The following is a 26,147-nucleotide window of genomic DNA, read 5'->3' as shown; positions in this document are numbered from 1 at the left end:
CTAGTTCTGAGAAAGCACTGACCTGCACAGTTGGGCCACATCTACCCCCAGCCCAGGAAGGCACAGGGCAGACCCACTGCCACAGATGTGCACATGTGTACAAAGGGCCCCGTGTCCTCGATCAGCACACTAGGGCTACACACACCAGACCCATGCACCCGCACAGTCACATCTTCCCCAGCTACTGGGCGCCCACACTCACAGGCACCAGAGTAGCATCCTTCATCTGCACCTATACCTGTACTGCAATGCATCACTGCACTGTTGTGCCCCGCCTCATGCACTGCATCCTGCTACACATCCATCCTGCAAACACAAGGCTTTAGGCTACTGAAAGAAATCAATTTCCAAAGTAAATCAATCAAGATACTTACATGCAGTGAAAATAACAGAAGGTCACTAAGCATATCACAATGCAGCAGATATAGCCCAGCCTAATGACCAAACTAAAACACCAGAAGAGACACAGACATTGGAACAACTAGTCAAAGATGTTCACACAGCGCTACTAAATAAAATAAGTGAGATGGCTAATGACATAAAGGAAATCAAGAAGACACCAGAAGAGCTTAACAGGAATCTGAAAGAATAAATAGAAAAATAGCAGGTATCACAGAGATGAAAGATTCTATCGACCAAATAAAAAACAAACTAGAGACACACAACAGCAGATCTGAAGAGGCAGAAGAAAACATAAGTGACCTAGAGGACAGGATAACTGATTTCAAACACCCAAAACAGCAAATGGCAAAAAAGATGGAAAAAATTTTAATTGGATCTCAGGTAAATGATAGACAAAACAAAGCAACAAATATTAAGAATCACAGGTGTCCCAGAAGGAGAAGAAAGGAGTAAACGGCTAGGAAGAGTAGTTGAGGATATGATGGGGGGAAACTTTGGAACCTTTATGAAGGACATAAATACACAAGTCAAAGAAGCTCAATGAACCCCAAATAGAATAAATCCAAACAGGCCTTCCCCAAGACACATACGAGTAAGTCTGCCAAATGCTGAAGAGAAACAGAAAATTTTGAAAGTGTCAAGAAAAAACAATATACTACATACAAGGGAAACCACATAAGACTGAGTTCAGACTACTCAACTGGAACCACGGAGGTAAGAGAACAGTGGTATGACATATTCAAGATCCTTAAAAAGAAAGACTTCCAGCCAAGAATTCTGCACCCAGACAAACCATTCTTCAAAACTGAGGGAGAGATTACAATTTTAACAAACAAAGTCCTGAAAGAATTTGTCAACAAGAGACTGGCCCTATAAGAAATACTAAAGGGAGTTCTGCCAGTTGAAAAAAAAAAAGACAGGAGAGGGAGGTGTGGAGGAGGGCACAGAACTGAAAAGTACCAGTAAGGGTAATTCACAGGATAAAAAGTAAAAGAGGGAAAAGAATACACAGATTTGACAAAATCCAAAAGATAAAATGGTGCATTCAAGAAATGCCTTTTCAATACCAACTTTGAATTTTAATGGACTAAACTTAACAAAAGATACATACTGGCTGAATGGATTAAGAAATACAATTCAGCTACATGCTGCTCACAAAAAACTCATCTTAGACACAAGGTTACAAACAGACTGAAAATGAAAGGATGGAAAAAGATTTTCCACCCAAGTTGTAACCAAAAGAAAACAGAAGTAGCTATACTAATATCAAACAAAATACACTTTAAACTCAAAGACATTATAAAAGACAAAGAAGGACACTATATATTAATTAAAGGGACAATTCACCAAGAAGAAATAACAATCCTAAATGTTTATGCTTCCAAACAAGGTGCTCCAAAGTACATGAGACAGGCATTGGCAAAATTGAAGGGAGCAACAGACATTTCAAAAATAACAGCAGGAGACTTCAATACACCATTCTCCTCTATAGAGAGGACACACAGAAGATTAACAAGAAAACAGAAGTTAACTTGATAAGTGAATTAGACCTAACAGACATATATAAGTCACTGCACCCCAAAACATCAGGATATACATTCTTCTCTAGTGCTCATGGAACATTCTCCAGAATAGATCATAAGCTAGGGCACAAACCAGGTCTTTATAAATTGTAATCATTCAAAGCACTTTCTCTGATCACAATGGAATGAAGATGGATCTCAAAAACCACCAAAGAATGAGAATATTCACGAATATATGGAGATTAAATAACATACTCTTAAACAACCAATGGGTCAAAGAAGAAATTGCTAGAGAAATCAATAGCTACCTGGAGATGAATGAAAATGAGAATACAAAATATGAGAACTTAAGGGATGTGGCAAAGGCTGTGCTGGGAGGGAAATTTATTGCCTTAAATGCCTATATTAAAAAACAAGAAAGAGAAAAAATTAAGGACTTAATTGCTCACCTGGAGTAACTTGAGAAAGAACAGAAAACTAACCCCAAAGCAAACAGAAGAGAAATAATAGAGATTAAAGCAGATTAAAATGAACAGAAGAAAAGAACAATAGAATCAATAAAACCAAAAAGTTGGTTCTTTGAGAAAATCAATAAAATTGATGGGCCACTAGCAAGGCTGACAAAGAAAAAAAGAGAGAGGATGCAAATAAACAAAATCAGAAATAAGAAGGGGTGTGTTACCACAGACCCTGAAGAAATAAATCAGAAGAAGATACTACAAACAATTATATGCCAATAAAGCAGGCAACTTAGATGAAATGGACAAATTCCTGGAAACACACAAACAAGCTACACTGACTCAGGAAGAAATAGAAGATCTGAACAAACCAATCACAACTTAAGAGATTCAGTAATCAAAAATCTTCCTACAGAGAAAAGCCCAGGACCAGATGGCTTCACAGGTGAATTTTATCAAACATCCCCAAAAGAACTAATACCAATCCTGCTCAAACTTTTCCAAAAAACTGAGGAAAAAAAAGGTCTACCCAACTCATTTTATAAAGTTAATATTTAACACCAAAACCAGGTAAAGATGCTACAAGAAAGGAAAACTACAGGCCAATCTTTCTAAAGAACACAGTTGCAAAAAATTTTCAATAAAATATTAGCACATCAAATCCAACAGCACATTAAAACAATTATACACCACGACTAAGTGGGGATTATACCAGGAATGCAAGAAAATCAATTAATGTAGTATAGCACATTAACAAATCAAAAGGGAAAAATCACATGATCATCTCGACTGATGCTGAAAAAGCATTCAACAAAATTCAGCATCCTTGTCTGATAAAAACACTTCAAAAGACAGGAATCAAAGGTAATTTCCTCAGTATGATAAAGGGAATATGTGAAAAACCAACAGCCAGCATTGTACTCAATGGAGAGACACTGAAAACTTTCCCCCTAAGACCAGGAATTAGACAAGGATGCCCACTGTCACCACTATTATTCAACATTGTGCTAGAAGTTCTAGCTAGAGCAATCAGGCAGGACAAAGAAATAAAAGCCATTCAAATTGGAAAGGAAGATGTAAAACTTTCACTATTTGCAGATGACATGATAGTATACTTGGAAGATCCTGAGAAATCTACAGCAGTTACTTGAGCTGATAAATTCAGCAAGGCAGTAGGGTATAAAATTAATGTGCAAAAATCAGTAACGTTTCTATACACAAGCCATGACGTAAAGAGTAAGTTAAGGAAAAAAACTCCATTCAAAATAGCAACTAAAAAAATCAGATACTTAAGAATGAACCTAGGGATATAAAGGACTTGTATACAGAAAACTAGATAACATTGCTAAAAGAAATCAAAGGAGATCTAAATAGGCGGAAAGACATTTCCCTGCTCATAGATAGGAAAGCTAAATATAGTTAAGATATCAATTCTACCCAAATTGATCTACAAATTCAACACAGTACCAATCAAAATTCCAACAACCTATTTGAAGATTTGGAAAAGCTAGATACTAAGTTCATTTGGAAGGGGAAAAGACCCCAAATACCTAAACATCTCCTAAAAAGGAACAAAGTGGGAGAATTAATACTCCCTGACATTAAAACCTATTATAAAGCCAGAGTGGTCAAAACAGCATGGTACTGGCACAAAGAAGTATCAGCCAATGGAAGAGAACTGAGAGTAGAGAAATAGAACACCAAATCTATGACCAACTGATTTTTGACCAAGGCCCCCAAATCCACTGAACTGGGACAGAATAGTCTTTTCAATAAATAGGTATGGGAGAACTGGCCATCAACAGCCAAAAGAATGAAAGAGGACCTCTACCTTACACCCTATACAAAATTAACTCAAAGTGGATCAAACACCTAAATATAAGAGGTAGTACCAAAGCTTCCAGTAGAAAATGTAGGGAAACATCTTCAAGACTAGCAATAGGAAGTAGTTTCCTAAACTTTACACCCAAAGAACAAGCAGCAAAGGAAAGAATAGACAAATGGGAACTCCTCAAAATCAAATGCTTCTGCACCCCAAAAGACTTTGTCAAAAAAGAGGCAGACAACTCAATGGGAGAACATATTTGGAAATCACATATCAAAGGTTTGATGTCTTCTATAGATAAAGAAATCATGCAACTCAACCATAAAAGAACAAACAACCCAATTATAAAATGGGCTAAAGATATGAGTAGGCATTTTTCTGAGAAGCAAATACAGAAAAGCACACGAAGAGATGTTCATTTTCACTGCCTGTAAGGGAAATGTAGATAAAGCCTACAATGAGATACCACCTCACACTGATAAGAATGGCTGCTATTAAAACAGATAGGAAACTATAATTGTTGGAGAGGATGTGGAAAAATTGGGATACTTACGCACTGCTGGTGGGAATGTATAATGGCGCAACCACTATGGAAGACTGTTTGGCTGTTCTTCAGGAAACTAAATATTGAGCTGCACTATGACCCAGCAGTAGCACTACTTGGTATATACCCAGAAAAGCTGAATGCACACCGGTGTTCAAAGCAGCGTTATTCACAATCGCCAAAAGATGGAAACAAACCAAATGCTCATGAACAGAGTAGACTAACAAAATGTGGTGTATACATACGATGGAGTATTATACAGCAGTAAGACAAAATGACTTCCTGAAGCACATGACCAAGATGGATAAGCCTTGAAGACATAATACTGAGTGAAATAAACCAGACACAAAAGGATAGATACTGTATGATTTCACTTTTATGGCCATGGTAAAGGTAAAATCAGAGGCTTATAAAATAGAATAATAGAGATACATAGAAGCTAGAGATGGGTGGACAGTTAGCTAATGAGGTTGAACTCCAACGTAAGGGAATAGACAGATGTGAAGGAGGTCCTCTAGTGGGTCTATAAGTAATATTAGCACATTGAAGATGAACAAGATTGAAAGGGGTTGTACAGACCTATGTACATAGGTCTGTACAATTAACACTAGGTCTGGCTAATTAACACTAGAAATAAAAATCAGTTCTTTCAAGAACTATTTCAAAGCTATGATTCATGTACAAAGAGTGTTTAAGTCCAGGGTACAGGGGGAAAACTGTTATTGCATGCAATGGGCTATTTTTAAAAGGAAACCATCAGCATTACCACAGCAACAGGAGAGATAAATAATGGGGAGAGGGACAAGAGTTATGAAGAGGTTTAGATTTCCTATTTGGTGAGGGTGTGTTCATTGGTTAGTTTTCTCTTGGGAACAACGAAATTATCTAAAATTGACAGTGTTGATGGACTGTGGGCTTTGGGCATTATACATGGTGCCTGATGAATGCAGGTGGCTGAAGGATGCACTGACTGAGAAGTAGATTCACAAATGATGGTGTACACATATGATTGAATGTTGTGCTGCTACAAAAAGGAACAAAGTTCTGAGGAAAGCAACAACGTGAATGAATGTTCGGGACATTTTGGTGAGGTAGAATTTTGGGACCTGCCCTCTACTTGTTGAAGAGTGCTTTGAAGACTATTGCTTTTTCCTTTGTTTCCTTTATGTGTGTCATATTATACAATAAAAAAGTTAAAAAGAAAAGAAAAGCCTAGGATGAAATGGCTTTAATGGTGAATTTTACTAAACATTCCAAGAATAATTAACCCCAATCCTGCTGAAATTCTTCCAAAAAATTAAAGAGGCATGGATACTTCCTAACTCATTCTATGATCAACACAACACTCATACCAAAGTCAGATAAAATTACAACATAATATCCTTTATGAAAATAGATACAAAAATTCTCAACAAATATAAGCAAAATGAATCCAACAGCACATTAAGAGAATTATACACCATAAACTAGTGGGATCTATCTCAGGTATGCCAGGGTGGTTCAACCTAAGAAACTGAATTAACATAAATACACCATATTAACGGAAAGAACGGAAAAACCTATAATTACCTCCATTGATACAGAAAAGGCATTTGACAAAATTCAACCCCCTACTTTTTGTTAAAAATACTTAAAACGCTAGGAATAGAAGAAAACTTTCTCAACATGATAAAGGGCATAGTGAAAAACTCACAGCTAACATCATATTCAATGGTGAAAGACTACAGTCTCCCACTAAGGATCAGGAAGAAGACCACGATGCCCACCAATATCACTGTTATTCAACACTGTACTGGAAGTACAATGTAACATAGCAACACTTTTATCACTAAACCTCTGCTTTGGGAAAATACAGTTAACTTTTACAAAAATTGCATTATGTACCCTAACATGTACAAGGCTTATTATTATTATTTTGTTGTTGAACAGATAATTCTTTATTGTTTGTGGGGAAGGTGCTGGCCTGTGAATTCTAAGATGTTCAGCAGCATTCTTTTTTTTAAATTAAAATTAAAAAAAAGAAAAAATGACAAGAAAGAAACACATTCTTAATATTATTTTTAACTGAATTAATAATTGAATATCATAAGTTTCTCAGTTATACTTTCTATATGGCAATTATCAACAGCTAGCTATAACCAACATAACCAAAAATTCTTTGAATCCTCACTAATGTTTAAAGGTATAGGGGGGTTCTAAGACCAAAAAGTTTAAGAACTGCTGCCTTAAGGCATCCTTGTATATTTCTTTCCTCTGCATCTAAAATGGAAAAATAAAAAAGTCACAAATCATTTCCTGCATTTTGTGCTTCAGAAGAAAAACCACCATTAAAAACTATATAGCATGGCATGTGGTAGACATTTAGTGAATAAAAGATGAATAATAGAATTAGGATACTAAACGAGCAGTAGGGTGGTTTCAAGTGGTTGGAACTAAATCAAACTCATAAAATGAATTAATAAGCCATCAACAGGTTAAGAAATGCTATGGTATTGATTCATATTTTTATATGCATGTTTTAGAAATACTGACTGCTTTTCTTAAAACCAGTTTCTAGAGCATTTCTGTTTAGAGCACACAGAGTGAGCATTTACTTAGATATGCATACTAATACCCACACCCAACACCTTTGGTATAACTGCTGAAAAACTGCCTAAGAAAAACCACATTCTCCATACCTCGTCTCATGGCTACAGGTACAGTATCTAACAAACCATGATACCAGACAGAAAATAACATGAAAACAAAACATACACTGCATTTTTAGAAATCGGCTTTATTGAAGTTATATGAAGTACTTTTGCTATACTTACTGTATCCCATATCTGAAGTTTTATCTGTTTTCCATCAATAGTTATCATTCGAGCACCAAACTCTACACCTTAATAGAAGAGAAAACAATGTATTACACAAACTGTTGGGAAGATATTTGAGATTTAAGGATTAAAAAAAAAGATGTCTATTTCTAAAACATACCATGCTAGGTGATACACAGATCAATTTTAACAAATATAGTTCCGATTCTTAGAAGACTTATAAACTAAGGCAGAGATGCTGATAAATCATAAGCAAAAACACATAATTAACACTAAAATATTCAAGTCCAGCATATTCCCCAAGAAACCAACTGTGGTCTTCATGTTTCTTATACTCAGCAATATAGAAACAATGAGAAAGAAATTCAAGAGCCATATTTTACTAGCTAATAAATATTAAATACTAGTTTCTTAAAACTTCAATTAAGACAGTATGAAATAACTAAGTGGAACAGATGAATTTCAACACTCTACTCTTCATTCATGGCACAGGTTATCAACTAGGAAAGAAATCTCCAAATCTGTCCACTATTGATAACAGCTGTTTATACTCTGGTGAACATATTTCCAGACACTGCTCTATGAATAAAAACACATTCAGAAATAGACTAGAAATTCAAAAACATGTTTCTACTTACATAAATGGGAGTACATTACAAATGCTGTTCTGAAAACTGATTTCTATTTAACAATATGTTTTGGACATTATTCTATACCATGAACAACTTTGAAACTCAATAAATATGTAACTATATTATTTCTGAAGTCTGTATGTTATTACTTTATATATATATATACACACACACACATATACATTCATACACACACAAATATAAATGAATATACATATACAAAATTTAGTAAACAGTACTCTCTATAAACTTAGGCTGTTCACAAATTTTTACTGAAGAGTAAATGCTGAAACGAACTTTCTGTATTCATTTTACAACTTATGAGCATGACTTTAGGTAAATTATAGGGAATAGGGTAGCAACTGAAAGGGAATACAGACTTTATGCTTGTACATTTACTACTTAAGCCTTTTCACTTGCCTTTACCATCTTTTCTCAAGGTCATTCAATCACCAAACTAGGAGGAGAAAAAGGATCATCTGTGACCAGAAAAAGCTGTAAAGATGACTCTGAAAGAAGCATATCATTTGTATTGGACCAAATCATTACTGTCTGAGGGTGTTCTATCAGTATTTAGATCAGATTCAAGGTGAAGGGGAGACATGAGGTTTCCACAAATAAGATGACATCCTGGCAGAAAGACAACTTCTAGGTGCCCAAGGAAGGGCATACTGCCCAATGTCAGTGGTCTAGTTTATCAACTCCTGTAATTCCCCCAACTGTATTATCTGGAGGGTAAGACAGAAAGGGAATTTGTCCTTAACTTGCTGGGGTTTTCATTTCATATTTTAAAACTTACTTCCATCCTAGGGGCATAGTAATACCAAGAAATTAATTGTGCTGTTTATGTTTCAGAGGCTCAGAAATACAAGAAAGCTAGAGGAAAGGAACCCAGGAACCATGATTCATTAGACTGAAAAATTGTAAAATGATGCCACATAAAACCATTATGATGTTTACATATATATTTCATGCCTGTTTTGTGCCAAGAGGGGGGCACACAAAACTAGCACCTACCATCTTCCTTTTAATGACATGAAAATGAGAAGAGCTATGTATGGTACAAATGTTCCTTGAAACATCCAGCATATAAAAGGAACAGACAACTGTATCGAGATAGCAGAAACCTTTTCATCAATCTATTGTTTTAACCCACAAATCAGAGAGAGAAAAATCCTATTTTTGCTTCCTTTATCAGCGATGGGTTAGTTTTGGTGGGGGGGGGGGGGGTGTTGGTGGTGATGTACGGCCTGGGAATTCAATCCAGGTGTACCACTGAACCACACATGTACCCACAAGTGGGCTTTTAAACTACCTTCCAAAACCAGCTGCAATCTTCATTGAGATTCATGGTTTCTCTATTTGATGTACAAAATCATACTGGACAAAAGCCAAATACAAACTAGAAACAGACAAATGAATGCTACTAATACCAAGTGGTGGGGAAGCAAGGCAAGGGAGGGCAAGCAGATACTCCCTCTCAGGGAATGACACCTTGAGCAGAGGGAAAAAGAAATTGATTGATGACCTATTACATCCTAGCAAAACAAGACTGTCCTTATAACGACTTTTATGGTTTCTACCTCCTGGTTTTCAAAGATGCTTTGTTGTCCATTTGAAAGCCCACATTTCCTTTCCAGAAATTCAACTATACTTCTTTTTGCTTAACTTACCCAGAAGTGGGTTTTGATATGTTTATCATTTTATTCAAAGTAGACAGAGGTTGCTGAAGCTTAAAGTCTTTAAAAAAGAGTTTCTCTATACACCCTTTTAAAATAAATCTGTTATATGAAAATCAAGATTGTTTCCAAAGCAGGGAGATTTAAAAAAAACTGATTTTTAACTTCATTTATCAATGGGGTCATGTGGAGACTAAAAAGATAAGAGGCAAAAAAAAAAAAACCGTTAAAAGGCTACTTATTATCTTAGACATGAGATAAACAATGGTGGTAGGAAAAACAAATAAATATCTCAAAAGGGAAAATTGACAAATGTTATTGATTACTGAAAAACAATGATTTTTGTTTTTCCATCAAATGAAAGAAAAACAGCCTTCAATTCAGCTTGAGAAACAAAATCCATTCCCATTCATCTTCTCAGACCTGGATCCAATATAGGTTTTACTACTTCTGCCTCTTGCATGATATGTGGCAAAAGAAGTTACCAAAACCTAGTGTCCTGGAAATCTTAGAAATAAACAACAACAAACAAAACAAATATCTTATTTGTCTTCTGGGTTGTTAAAATTTTTTAATCCACTCCCTTAAATGTATACGTCCTTGAGACTCTCATTTAGAAAGGTTTCATTATCTTGTTTATGGGATAAATCATCATCCTTTATGTATTTTGGGTTCTCTTCCCAGATATATTTTCAGTTAACAGTCAGTTTAGCTGCCAGAGAAACTATTTAGATAGCCAAGGCAAAGGCTGATTTACCTGCCGTATAAGGGAGTGGTGCTTTTATTTTTTTTTTCCCAACTTTTTATTTTAAAATACTTTCCAACGTACAGGATACTTACAAAAGTAATACAAACCCCATAAGAGAACTCAAACAAACCCTAACAACCCCAGATATCCAGATTCACCATTTCAACATTTTGCCACAATTCCCTTCCCTCCCTATCTATTCATTTCTGAATACTTAAGTGTAGGTTAGGTTGTAGACATTATGCTCCTTGAACACTTAATAGTGCCATGTGGATTTCATAAGAACAAGGGATATTCACTTACGTAAACCACCTTAAGTGTACTTAACAAGTTCAAGAAATTTAACATTGATATAAAACTTAGACTATATTCGAATTTTTTCATGTCCAAAAATATCCCTTTAAGCCTTTTCTCCTCTCTTGTTAGATCCCATCCAGGACCACGTACTGCATTTAATAGTCATTGTCTCTTTAGTTGCTTTTTCTTTCATTACTTTTTTAATTGTGAGAAAATATATATATCATAAACTCTGCCATCTTAACCACTTCCAAGCATACCATTCAAGGGACTAATTACATTCACAATGCTGCAATACCCTCACCACCTTCCAATACTAAAACCTGCCCCAACTCCTCAAACAGAAACCCTATACCTATTTTACACTAATTCCCCATTCCCCTTGACCCCTGCTATTGGTAACCTGTACTTTAAATTCTGTCTCCAGGAGTTTGTATATTTTCTCATTTAACATTCTAAATCTGTAATTAGCTCACTGCCTTTTATATCAACTAACTTCAACAGTATACACAAATTATGTTCCTAGACCCCTTTGTAATTCCACCTTTATGTAGCTCTTGTCACAAACTACATGTTTATACATTTTAAAGTTAAAAACCATTACATTTAATACTTTTGGCTTTTAGATCCTGTACAAAATTTTTAAAAAACGAAGTTCCAAACCAAAAATACTCTAGTAAGGACATTTACATTTACCTCTGTGGTTATTCACCAGAAATCTTTATTTCTTCATGTGGCTTTGATCTCTTTTCTAATGTCTTTTCCTTTCAACCTCTTTAGCACCTCCACAGATTGATAAAGTGGTGACCAACTCTCTCAGCTTTTGTTTAACTGGGAATGTCTTAATCTTTCCATTTTTGAAGATGGTTTTGCAGGATATATAATCCTTAGTTGGTCATTATTTGCTAACAGCATTTAATCATCCTATTGCCTCTGACCTCCATGGTTTCTGAACAGAAATCAGCACTTAATCTTTTTGAGGTTCCCTTGTACAGGACATGTTACTTTTATCACGGGGCTTATAGAATTCTCTATCTTTTGTATTGGACAGTTTGATTATAATATGCCACAGTATGGGTCTATTTGGATTTATCTTGTTTGGCTTCACTGAGCAATCTGGATGTGTATATTTGTATATTCACATCTTCCATTAAACCTGGTAAGTTTTCAGCCATTGTTTATTTTAATATTCTCTCTGCCCCTTTTTTATCCATCTGGGACTTCCATAACATGTATATGGATATGTCTGATGGTGTCGGTGCCGGTTTGAAACTATTAACTTAAGTAACCCAGAAAAAGCCATACTTTAGCCCTAATCCAATCTTGTGGGGGCAGACATTTTAATCCTGATTCAATTTTGCAGGGTGGACATTTTTGATTAGATTATCACCAGGGAGATGTGATGCTCTCAGTTGTGGGTATGACTCTTTGTTTTTAATACAGTTTAATGATTTCTGCCTTTCATTTGAGGGTTTAGTCCATTTACAATCATGTAATTATTGATATTATTGACTTAGATCTATCATATTACTACTAGTTTGGTATTTCTCCCATTTAGTTTTTTGTTCCTCTACCCCACCTTTCCTGCCTGGTTTCCAGTTAATCAAGTAATTTTATTTTTCTTCAACTGGGTTTTTAGCCATACCTCTTTTTGTGTTTTTACGATATGAAGTTTGTATTGCTCCAATAGAGTATAGGAACTTGCAACTGTATAGTTTCATTGATATCTCATATTTTCTGTATTACAAACACATTGCACAGACATGCATATATTATACAAGCTATACATACTATTAATACAACAAAATATTACATTTTCCTTTTTTTAAAACTTTTTTATTGTATAATATAACATACATACAGAAGCAAAGAAAGAAAAAACCAATCAAAGCGCTCTTCAACCAGTAGTTTTACAGGACAGACCCCAGAGCTTGTCATGGGCTACCACACAATCCGCTCATATTTTTCCTTCTAGCTGCTCCAGAACAGAGGAAACTAGAAAAATAATATATATTTTTTAGCACCACAATCAAATTTCTTTTCTTTTTTTTTTGTGAAAAATACCATATATACAAAAGAGCTGTAAATTTCAAGGAACAGCACCACAATGAGTTGAAGAATATATTTCAGAGTTTGGCATGGATTATAATTCCTTAATTTTAGGTTTTTATTTACATTTTCTTTTGTTAAAAAGTCATTTTTATGTTTTTGCATGAGGAAGAACAAAGGAATATCATTACTGCAGGGTGCTAAAATAGATGGTAATAAATACTTTAAAATTTCAACTTATCTATGAGACTAAAGCAAAAAATGTTTATTTGGTACAAAATTTATATTTTGACTAGTACATCTCCTAATATAACTTATGTAGATAGTTGGATGAATACCATAAGTACATGGAACCTTGGGTAGGATATGAGATTTTGTTGGTTTGCCCAGGGTGATGCCCTGATGAATCCCAGAGTGATATGACCAGTGAGTGGAAAAGTATTTGCAAAGTTCCCTTTGGGGAATGGTGAGAATGGGGGAAAATTCAACCTCCTCAAGTTGAATTCTTGATATTCTCACAAGCAGTGTGGACAACCAAAGCTATAGGCTGAGCTCCCAGTATTGGGGTTTGTTCATATGAAACTTAACCCCACAAAGGACAGTTAAAATTAGGCCTTAATCCCACAAAGGATACTTAAAATTAGACCTAAGAGTCACCCCCAAAGGAACCTCTTTTGTTGCTCAGATGTAGCCTCTCTCTCCAGCCAACACAACAAGCACACTTATCACCCTTCCTCTGTCTACGTGGGACATGACTCCCAGGGGTGTGGACCTTCATGGCAACATGGGACAGAAATCCCAGAATGAGCTGAGATTCAGCATCAAGGGATTGAGAAAAACTCTAGAATAAGCTGAGACCCAGCATCAAGGGATTGAGAAAACCTTCTTGACCAAAAGGGGGAAGAGTAAAACAAGACAGTATCAATGGCTGAGAGAGTCTAAACAGAGTTGAGAGGTCATCCTGGAGGTTATTCTTACGCATTAAGTAGATATCACCTGGTTATCTAAGATGTAATGGAGAGGTTGGAGGGAACTGCCTGAAAATGTAGAGCTGTGTTTCAGCACACATGTATCTTGATGATGATTTTATAATGATATAGCTTTCACAATGTGATTGTGAAAACCTTGTGTCTGATGCTCCTTTTATCTACCTTGTCAACAGATGAGTAAAACAAATGGAATAAAAATGTAATAGAGGAAACAAATGCTAAAATAAATCTAACAGATTGAAATGCTAGTGATCAATGAGAGGGAGGGGTAAAGAGTATGGTATGTAATTTTTTTTTCTTCTGTCTTCATTTTATTTTTCTGTTGTCTTTTTATTTCTTTTTCTGAATTGATGCAAATGTTCTAAGAAACGATCATGATGGTGAATATGCAACTATGTGATGATATTGTGAATTACTGATTATATATGTAGAACAGAATGAGTATATGTTAAAAATGCTTGTTTCTTGTAATTTTTTTAAATTAATAAAAAATTTTTTAAAAAAGGAAAAATGTCATTTTTAAAGAAAATAAGAGAAGTTAAGGAAAACTTTCTCTTCCTTCCTTCCTTCCATCCTTCCTTCCTTCTCTCTGTCTTTCCTTCCCTTCCTCCCTTTCTCTTAAAAAAAAAAAAAAAAAAAAAAAAAAAAAAAAGTTTTTAGTAATATTTATTACTTTTTATTTGTCTAAATTTCCATCTGCTGTCATTTCTCTTCAGCCAAAAGAACTTCTTTCAGCATTTTGTGTGGAGCAAATATCCTGGTTATGAATCTTTTTAATTGAAAATGTTTTTATTTTGCCTTTATTATTTATTTATTTATTTATTTTTGGGCACGGGCAGACTCCGGGAATCAAACCCTATTTTTGATGAATAATTTCACTAGGCAGAGAATTCTTGGTTGTCAGTTTTATGATTTCATCATTTAATGAATGTCATTTCATTTCTGGTGGCCTCCATTATTGCTGATAAGTCAAGTCTAAGTAATTTGCATCATTATGCCTTTGTATAAGATATGTCAATTTTATCTGGCTGATTTTAAGATTTTCCCTTTATCTTTGGATTTCAGCATTTGATATCATATGGTGTGGTATTGCTTGTATTCATTCTGCTTGGGGATAACTGCTTCTTGTATCTTTATGCTGAATCTTCTCAAGTCATTTGGGAAATTTCTGGCCATTATCTTATCAAATATTTTTTCTGCTCCATTTTCTCTTTAACTTCCTTTGTTTTTTACTTAACATTTTTTAAACTGTGAAATATAACAGATATATGAAAAAGCAGGAAGTTTTCAAGAACATTTTAACAAGTAGTTATATAGCAGATTTCTTTCTAACTTTTTTTTTTTAACTGTGAAATATAACATATATACAAAAAAGCAATAAATTTCCAAGTACATTTAAACTAGAAGTTACAGACCAGATTTTAAATTTCGGCAGGGGTTATAGTTCCATGATTTTTTCAGGTTTTCTTCTACCTGCTCCAAGATACTGGAGACCAGCAGAAATATCAATGTAATGAATGATTCAGCAGTCATACTCATCTGTTAAATCCTATCTTCTTTGTTATACTCCTCCTTCTCTTCAAATAACATATATACATAAAAGCAATACATTTCAAAGACCATCACAACAATAAGTGTAGAAAAACTGCAGAGTTTGGTATGGGTTACAATTTCACAATTTTAGGTTTTTATTTCTAGCTGCTCTAAAGTACTGGAGGCTAAATAAAAGAAATATCAGTATAACGATTCAGCACTCATACTTATTTGTTAAACCCAATCTTCTCTGTATAATCCCACCATCACCTTGGATCTTTCTCTTACTCTTTAGGGGTATTTGAGCCATGCCCATTCTAACTTTTTCATGTTGGAAGGGGTTGTCAATAATACTGATGGGGGATGGAACTAGTTAATGTTCTAGAAGGGCTGGCCCCTCTCCACATAACCAAAAATTCTTTGCATCTTCACTAATGTTTAAAGGTATAAGGGGTTCTGAGACCAAAATAATGATTAAAAAACCAACTTAAAAAAAATTAAATATCTGAAAAGTAAAATAACAGAAAATACAGAAGTGATTTAAAAATATTAAAAAAACTGCTCAATGGCCATTATCAACAAAACAGAAAATGACAAGTGATGGAGAGGATGTGGAGAAAGAGGCACACTTATCCACTGTTGGTGGGAATGTCAAATGGTGCAACCACTGTGGAAGGCAATTTGGCGGTTCCTCAAAAAGCTGAATATAGAATTGCCATATGACCCAGTAATACCACTGCTAGGTATCTACTGAGAGGACTTACGAACAAAGACACAAACGGACACTTGCACACCAATGTTTATAGCAGCATTATTTATGATTGCAAAGAGATGGAAACAGTCAAAATGTCCATCAACAGACGAGGGGCTAAACAAACTGGTATATACATACGATGGAATATTATGCAGCTTTAAGACAGAATAAACTTATGAAGTATGTAACAACATGGATGGACCTTGAGAACATTATGCTGAGTGAGACCAGCCAAAAACTAAAGGACAAATACTGTATGGTCTCACTGATATGAACTGACATTAGGGAATAAACTTGGAATATGTTGTTGGTAACAGAGATCATCAGGAGATAGAAATAGGGTTAAGATATTGGCTAATTGGAGCTGAAGGGATACAGACTGTGCAACAGGACTGGATACAAAAACTCAGAAATGGACAGCACAATATTACCTAACTGTAATATAATTATGTTAAAACACTGAATGAAGTTGCACGTGAGAACGATAGAGGGAGGAGGACTGGGGACATAAATGAAATCAGAAAGAAAGCTAGACGTTAAAGATTGAGATGGTATAATCTAGGAATGCCTAGAGTGTATAATAATAGTGAAATGTACAATGTGCAAGTTTTAAAAATGTTTTTGCATGAGGAAGAACAAAGAAATGTCATTATTGCAGGGTGCTGAAAATAGATGGTAATTAATATTTTAAAATGTCACCTTATGTGTGAGACTAAAGCAAAAAATATTTATTTGGTAAAAAATTTATATTTTGACTAGTGCATTTCCTAATATAACTTATGTAGATAGTTTGATTGAACATCGTAAGTACTTGGAATCTCAGGTAGGACATGAGATTTTGTTGGATTGTACAGAGTGATGCCCCAATGAATCCCAAAGGGATTTGATCAGTGACTGGAAAAGTATTTGCAAGCCCCCTTCGGGGAATGGTGAGAACGGGGAGAAATCAACTTCCCCAAGTTGAATTTCTGATATTCTCACAAGCAGTGTGGACTACCAAAGCTATAGGCTGAGCCCCAAGTCTTGGGGTTTGTTCATACGAAACTTAACCCCACAAAGGATAGGTCAAGTCTACTTAAAATTTAGGCCTAAGAGTCACCCCCAAAAGAGCCTCTTTTGTTGCTCAGATGTGGCCTTTCTCTCCAGCCAACATGACGAGCAGTTTCACCACCCTCCCCTTCTCTGCATGGGACATGACTCCCAAGGGTGTGGACCTTCCTGGCAACGTGGGACAGAGATCCTGGAATGAGCTGAGACTCAGCATCAAGGGACTCAGAAAAACCCTAGAATGAGCTGAGAATTAACATCAAGGGATTAAGAGAACCTTCTCGACCAAAAGGGGGAAGAGTGAAATGAGACAAAGTGTCAATGGCTGAGAGATTCCAAACAGAGTTGAGAGGTTATCCTGGAGGTTATTCTTACGCATTAAGTAGCTATCACCTTGTTGCTCAAGATGTAGTGGAGAGGCTGGAGGGAACTGCCTGAAAAGTAGAGCTGTGTTCCAGTAGCCATGTTTCTTGATGATGATTGAACAATGATACAGCTTTCACAATGTGACTCTGTGAATGTGAAAACCTTGTGTGATGCTTCTTTTATCTACCATATCAACAGAAGAGTAGAACATATGCAATAAGAATAAATAACAGGGGGAACAAATGTTAAAATAAATTTAGTTTGAAATGCTGGTGGTAAATGAAAGCCTGGGGGTAAGGGGTATGGTATGTATAACCTTTTATCTCTGTTATCGTTTTATTTCTTTTTCTGTTGTCTTTTTTCTTCTTTTTTTAAATCAATGCAAATGTTCTAAGAAATGATGAATATGCAACTATGTGATGATATTAAGAATTACTGATTATATATGTAGAATGGAATGATATCTTAATGTTTTGTTTGTTGTTAACTTTTTTAATTAATAAAAAAAACCAAACTTGAATTTCAAAGAGAGTATTTGAAACTCACAAGAGAGAAGCAGCATGTTATGTACAAATGTGTAGCTCAATAAGATACGTGCTAATTTCTTATCAGAAACCATGGAGGTAAGAAGGCAGTGGGAAATCATATTTAAAGTGCTGAAAGCAAAAAAAAAAACTGCCAAACAAGAATTTTATATCCAGTAAAACTCTCTTTGCAAAATGAGGGTGATATTAGGACAGTACCAGATAAACAAAAGCTGAGGGAGTTTCACATCTCCTAAAAAAGATGTCAAAGAGAGTTCTGCAGGTTGAAAGGAAATGGCAATTGCCAACAGAATGAAGTCACCTAAAGAAATAAAGATTTCCAGTGTGGGCAAAAAATGTGTAAATATAAACGCTAGTACTATAGCATTACTGGTTTGTAACTCCACTTTTAACTTCCTACAGGATCTAAAATGTAAATACATAAAATGTATAATAAATCAATGGCACCAGAGCCATCATGTATAAATATGTAATTTGTGACACTGGAGCATAGTTTATACATGTTACTGAATTTTTTAAACTACTATCAAGCAAACAAGATTGATAAAGATTTAGTATCATAAATGTAAGCTGCATGGTAACTGCAAAAAAATACTGTGATTACCAAACTGGAGAATACGCAACCTCATAGAGACAGACATTAGAGTACAGGTTGCCATAGGTGGGGATAAGGGTATTAGGGAATTAAGGCACAATAAATTCAGGGTTTCTGTTTGGGGACATGGGAAAGTTTTAGTGATAGAATTTGGAGAAAGTACTACAATATAGTGAATGTGATTAATTTCATTCAATGTATGCTTTGGAGTAGTTATGATGGGAAAGTTAATGTTGTGTGTGTCAAGAAGGAGAAAAGAGTAACTAAAGAGACAATGACAATTAATGCAATACATGATTCTGGATGGGCTCTAGCAAGGGAGGAAAAAAGACTCAAACGGACAATATTAGCACATATGAAAAAACTGGAATATAGGCTGTGAGCTTTAGATCAATGTTACATTTCTTGAACTTAACTCTACAAAAGGTGGTTATTTAAGTGAATATCTTGTATCTTATGAAAAGTGCATGGCAGGGTTAAGTGTTCAAAGAGCATAATGTATATAACCTTCATGTGTTTAGAAAATGGATTTATAGATAGATGATGATACATAGATAAAGACAGACCAATAGAATGATAGGGCACATGTAGCAAAATGTTAAAATGGGGTATCTGGGGTGGTAGGGTATGTTTGAGTTCTCTGTATGGGGTTTTGGTAACTGTTTGGTAAGTTTGAAAGAATTTCAAAATAAAAAAATAAGAAAAAAAACTGCTCAGCTTCACTAATAATTAAATATCTGAAAAGTAAAATAGCAACCATATTTGCCTATAAAATTCACAAATGAAAAATATTAATATGTTTTAGTTTAGGCGAGCATGAAGAGAAATGGGCACATTAGTATACTAGTGATAGGAATGTGAATTAGAAGAGCTTTGTGTGCATATTTATGAATATACTATAAAACTCTAGAAGGCTGTATATACACTAAATTGTTAACAACGGTTGCTAGAGGGTCAAAGACAAGTTATAAAGGAACTCAACTTACTCTGGATTTTTATAGTTTTTTCATAATGATCCTATACAGTCAGGAAAGTAAATATACAGTTTAAAAATCATCTACATAGACTTTCTGGAATCTAAATTAGATGCTCAGGATTTCTTTTCGGCTATCGTCCTAGTTCTTGGCAATGTTGTTCTAGATAACTCAAGCTACCATGAAATTGAAACCCAAATAAATAAATACTTCTTAACAAAAAACTGTGGGGAGCCTAATGGAAGAAATGAAGCTTCAATTCTACCATCTTTTCCCAAATATACACTCTGACTTCTAGCAGTCATTTCTTACAGATCGACCTATTCGAAAGATGTGAGGGAGACAGATAGTAAGGTGGAATCACCATATAAACGGTCTAGCCTCTAGACCAGTGCTTGCCAAACTGTGCATTAGTAGGTGGTGAAATAAATGCAGTGGGAATTTAGTGGACTGTAACTAGCATTATTTGTAAACAACATAACCGAATGGAAAATAAAGCAATGTACCCATCAAGTGCTGTAATCCTAAGTATTGCTTTATGAAGCTTTCTCACAGATAGAAAGGCAGGCAGAAAGACTCTAATATGAACCTAATGCCGGGGACAGAGCAATGAACAAAGCAGATAACTCTGCTGTCATGGATCTTACCTGTATTGGTAGGGATCAAAAAATCACTATTTGTATAAAAAGTTAAGGTAGGGGGTACAAAGGGTAGTTCATTGGTAGAATTCTCACCTGCCATGTGGGAGACCCAGGTTCAATTCCTGGCCTATGCACTTCCCCCTAAAAACAAATAAACGAGCAAACTACCAGAAAACCAAGAAAATAAACAAAAAATTCAACAAATGGTGCTGCAATTATGGGATACTCACATAGAAAAACGATGAAATTTGACCCCTGCCATACAGCACACACACAAAAAACAAAACTTCCACTACACTCGTACTCAAAATGCAAATTAAAAATGAAATGCCATTTTAACAACAAAAAAGTTAAGGTAAAAAATAAATCTGGGTAGGAGGATGGATATGGGTGTGTGCTTGTGTATGTGTACATGTGTGGAGACATGGAAGGAAAAAATCAGAACTATATGGGACATACTGAGTTTATGGGCACAACACAGGTGGATAGACATAGGAGTGAGATTTCTGAGTGAAAGAGAATCCACATTTATCTGCCAAGGGTGAAGATAGGACAGGTGCTGCATGCTTAAAAAGCAGGAAGGCATAAAATAGTTACAGAGGAAAGTGGAGAGCGAATGAGCTAAAATGAAGCGTAACTGCTGGGCTGTATGAAAGGTATACTTGAAATTAGTGTCCAAGAAATTAAAATGAAAATACCTAGACATCCAGCAAGATGGCAGACTAGAGTGGCTAGAGATTAGCTCTGTTCCACAGAAAGGTTGTAGAGGGGACAGGAGGGCAACTGAGATGGCGATTTGGGAGCGTGGTTGACCTGGGAGAACCTTCTACACCACATGCAGCAGCCCTGGTTGTGGAGGCCGAGGATCTGAGAGGCAGAAGGCTAGAGCCTGGTGCAGAGGTGCAGAGCCTGCAGGAGTGTACTGACGGGAGCACAGGACTAGGAAGTAAGCCAGTCCGTGTTCCTTGTGTACACTACCCTCACCAGCACAGTTCCGTGATCAGCGATTCACCCCACACGCCACACACCTGACACCCATTACCCTCTCCCATTCCCCACTCCACCAGCCCCTAATACATGTACCTGCCCCCATCCCCACCCTAAGTGCAGCCCAACACACCTCTCCTGCACCCCTCCCGAGCACTACCTCCCCTTCCCTGTTCCCTGCAGGCTGTTGCCATCACATAAAGGCTGTGAGCACTAACCTTCATACCTAGGTTTCCCCCACCCCCAACCCACAGTGTCACACAACCTCACACCGCCCTCCCTGAGCTCAGTGCATCCCTTTACAGCACTCCCAGTCCCATGCATGCGCATGGACCCACAATCACGTCATTCAGTTCTGGGAACCGCATTTTACAGCAGTTCTCCTGTGCATGCGCAGGGCCCTCAGCTCCACTTCCCAGCTCTGAGAAAGTATTGACTTGCACAGCTGGGTCACATATGCCCCGATTCCATGAAGGCGTAATGCTGACCTGATGCCACAGCTCTATGCATGTGCACAGAGGGCCCCGTACCTTAGACCAGCGCACACTGGGGTTATACCCCCCCAGACCAGTGCACCTGCACAGCTACATCCTCCCTGGCTGCTGGGCGACCACATTCACAAGCATCTGCATAACATCCCCAAGCTGAGTCCATACACTGTACTGGGTGCTCCACCCCATGTCCTGCTCCCTGCTGTTTAACCATTCCACAAACACAAGGCCTTAGACTACTGAAATAAATCACCTCCCAAAGTAAATCAGTCAAGATATCTTCTACATGGCACGAAGACAGCAGAGTATCACTAAACATATCCCAATGCAGACAGATATAACCCTGACAAATGACCAAATTAAAACACCAGAGGAGAACACAATACCAGATTTGAAGAGACAAAGAAAGAATAAGTGATACAAAGGACAGGATAATTGAATTCGAAGACTCAAAACAGGAAATGGCAAAAAAGATGGAAAAAATTGAATGGGAATTCAAGGAAATGATAGGCAAAACAAAGCACACAAATATAAGAATCACTGCTGACCCAGAAGGAGAAGAGAGGAATAAAGGGCTAGGAAGAGTAGTTGAGGATATAATGGGGGAAAACTTCCCAACCCTCATAAAGGACATAAATATACAAGTCAAAGAAGCCCAAAGAACTCCAAACAGAATAAATCCAAACAGGCCTTCCCCAAGATATATACTAATCAGTCTGTCAAATGTTGAAGACAAGCAGAAAACCCTGAAAGCAGCAAGAGAAAACCAATCTACTACACACAAGGGAAATCAAGTAAGACTCAGTTCAGACTGCTCAACCAGCACCCTGAAGGCAAGAAGGCAGTGGTATGATATATTCAAGATTCTGAAAGGGAAAGAATTCCAGCCAAGAATTCTGTACCCAGCCAAATTGTCCTTCAAAATTGAGGGACAGTTTAAAGTTTTCACAGACTAAGAAGTCCTGAAAGAATTTGTCAACAAGAGATAAGCCCTACAAGAAATACTAAAAGGACTTCTGCTGGATGAAGAAAAAAGACAGGAGAGAGAGGTCTGGAGGAGGAAACAGAGTTGAAGAGTATCACTAAGGGTAATTTAAAGAATACAAAGATAAAATTTTAAGGAATACAAAGAAAAAAAAGGCAATATGGTGGTATCAAGAAACACCCTTGCAACAATTCAGCTTCCCCAAGTTGAATTCTTTATATTCTCACAAACAGTAGGGATAACCAAAGCAATAGGCTGAGCCCCCAATCTTGGGGTTTATTCACATGAAACTTAACCCAACAAAGGATAGGTCAAGCCTACTTAGAATTGGGCCTGGGAGTCATCCCCAGGAGGATCTCTCTTGTTGCCCAGATGTGGCCTCTCTCTCCAGCCAACACATCGGGCGGGCTCACTGCCCTCCCCCGTCTACATGGGATGTGGTTCCCAGGGGTGTGGACCTTCCTGGTAGTGTGGGACAGAAATTCTAGAATGAGCTGGGACTCAGAATCTAGCGGTTGAGAAGACCTCTCAACCAAAAGGGGGAAGGAAGAATGAAAAGAGACAAAATAAAGTGTTAATGGCTGAGAGATTCCAAGCAGAGTAGAGGGGTTGTCCTGGAGGTTATTATGCACTAAATAGATATCACCTCGTTAGTCAGGATGTAGAGGAGAGGCTGGAGGGAACTGCCTGAAAATGTGGAGCTGTGTTACAGTGGACATGTTTCTTGGAGATGACTGTATAACGATACAGCTTTCACAATGTATATGACTGTGGGAACCTTGTCTCTGGTGCTCCTTTTGTCTGCCTTGTTGACAAACGAGTAAAGCATGTGGAGTGAGAGTGGACAGTGGGGGGAACAAATGTTAGAATGGATTTGGATTGAAATGCTGGTGATCAGTGGGGGGGAGAGGGGAGGGGTGTGGTGTGTATGAACTTTTTTTCTATCTCTGTGTTTCTTTTCCTGGATTGATGCAGGTGTTCTGGGAGATGATCATGGTGGTGAATGTGCAACCATGTGAGGATATTGTGAATTGTTGATTGTATATGTAGAACAGAGTGATTGTGGGTTGGGTTGTTTGTTGCTATATATATATATTTTTTAATTAAAAAGAAAGAAACACCCTTGCAGTAATAACTTTGAATGTTATCAGACTAAACTTACCAATTAAAAGATACAGACTGGCAAAATGGATTAAGAAATATAATCCAGCTATATGTTGCTTAAAGAGAATCATCTTAGACACAAGGATACAAATAGATTGAAAGTGAAAGGATGGAAAAAGATTTTCCACACAAGTTGTAACTGAAAGAAAGCAAGAGTAGCTATTCTAACATTGGTCAAAACAGACTTTAAATGTAAACACATAAGAGACAAAGAAGGACACTATAAACTAATTAAATGATCTAACAATCCTAAATGTTCATGCTCCCAATCAAGGAACTCCAAAATACATGAGACAGTCATTGGCAAAACTGAAGAGAGCAATCGATGTCTCAACAGCAACAGTAGAAGACTTCAATACACCATTCTCCTCTACAGACAGAACAACCATACAGAAGATCAACAAGGAAATTGAGAAGTTAAATAATTCGATAAATTAATTAGACCTGATAGACATATATAGGTCATTGCACACCAAAGCACAAGTTATACATTCTTTGCTAGTGCTCATGGAACATTCTACAGAATAGATCATATGCTGGGGCACACAACAGGTCTTTAAAATTTTTTAAAAACTGAAATTATTCAAAGCGCTTTCTCTGATCACAATGGGATGAAGCTGGATCTCAGTAACTACTAAAGAACAAGAACATTCACAAATATATGGAGATTAAATAACACATTGCTAAACAACCAATGGGTCAAATAAGAAATTGCTACAGAAATCAGAGGCTATTCAGAGATGAATGAAAATAAGAATAAAACTTATCAGAACTTATGGGATGTGGCTGTGCTGAGAGGGAAATTTATTGCCTTAAATGCCTATATTAAAAAACGAGAAAAAGCAAAAATTGAGGACTTAACAGCAAACCTGGAGGAACTTGAGAAATAACAGCAAACTAACCCCAGAGCAAATAGGTAAAAAGAAACAACAAAGATTAAAGCAGAGATAAATGAATGGGAGAACAAAAGAACAATAGAAAGAATCAATAAAACAAAAAGTCAGTTCTCTGAGAAAATCAATAAAATTGATCAGCCACTAGCAAGAATGAAAATTTTAAAAAGAAAGAGGATGCAAATAAACAAAATCAGAAATGAGACATTATCACAGACCCTGAAAAAATAAAAGAAATCATAACGTGATACTATGAACCACTATATGCCAACAAACTAGACAATTTAGATGAAATGAACAAATTCCTAGAGATACACAAACAAGCAATACTGACTCAGGAAAAAATAGAAGATTTCAACAAAGCAATCACAAGCAGAGAGATTCAATCAGTCATCAAAAATCTTTCTACAAAGAAAAGCCCAGGGCCAGATGGATTCACAGGGGAATGTGATCAAACATTATAGAAAGTAATACCAATCCTGCTTAAACTTTTCCAAAAAACTGAGGAAAAAGGAACTTTACCTAACTCATTTAATGAAGCTAATATCATTTTAATACCAAAACCGGATAAAGATGATGTAAGAAAGGAAAACTACAGGCCAATCTCCCTAATAAACATAGATGGAAAAATTCTCAATAAAATACAAGCAAATTGAATCCAACAGCACATTAAAAGAATTATATACCATGACCAAGTGGGATCTGTACCAGGAATGCAAGGATGGTTCAACACACAAAAAATCAATTAATGTAATACATATATTAACAAATCAAAAGGGAAAATGATCATCTCGATTGATCCTGAAAAAGCATTCAACAAAATTCAGCACCTTTTTCTGATAAAAACACTCGAAAAGACAGGACTCAACTGTAACTACCTCAATATGATAAAAGGAATAAATGAAAAACCGATAGCCAGCATCGTATTCAATGGAAAGAGATTGAAAGCTTTCCCGCTAAGACCATGTACAAGACAAGCATGCCCACTGTCACCACTATTATGCAACATTGTGCTAGAAGTTCTAACTAGACCAATGAGGCAGAACAAAGAAATAAAAGGCATTCAAATTGGAAAGGAAGAAGTAAAACTCATTATTTGCAGATGATATCATATATACTTGGAGATTCTGAGAAATCTACAGCAAACTTACTTGAGCTAATAAATTCAGCAAGGTGAATGGATATAAAATTAATATGCAAAAATCAGTAA

The 26,147-nt window shown here is 36.2% G+C and overlaps 1 protein-coding gene across 1 annotated transcript in view; it reads right to left on the bottom strand.

The window, feature by feature from the left end:
• The window catches only part of RAB2A (RAB2A, member RAS oncogene family), a 150,296-nt gene that overhangs the window by 58,019 nt on the left and 66,130 nt on the right, over positions 1 to 26,147 (bottom strand). Inside the window, exon 3 of the mRNA XM_077166840.1 lies at positions 7,566 to 7,633. Coding sequence (XP_077022955.1) covers positions 7,566 to 7,633 — 68 coding nt within the window. The remainder of the gene's footprint in view (positions 1 to 7,565; positions 7,634 to 26,147) is intronic.

This window comes from Tamandua tetradactyla, chromosome 6 (assembly GCF_023851605.1).
Source record: "Tamandua tetradactyla isolate mTamTet1 chromosome 6, mTamTet1.pri, whole genome shotgun sequence".
Taxonomy (NCBI): Eukaryota; Metazoa; Chordata; class Mammalia; order Pilosa; family Myrmecophagidae; genus Tamandua; species Tamandua tetradactyla.
Note: the sequence above shows the minus strand (reverse complement) of the source record. Positions and strands in the feature narration are given on the sequence as shown.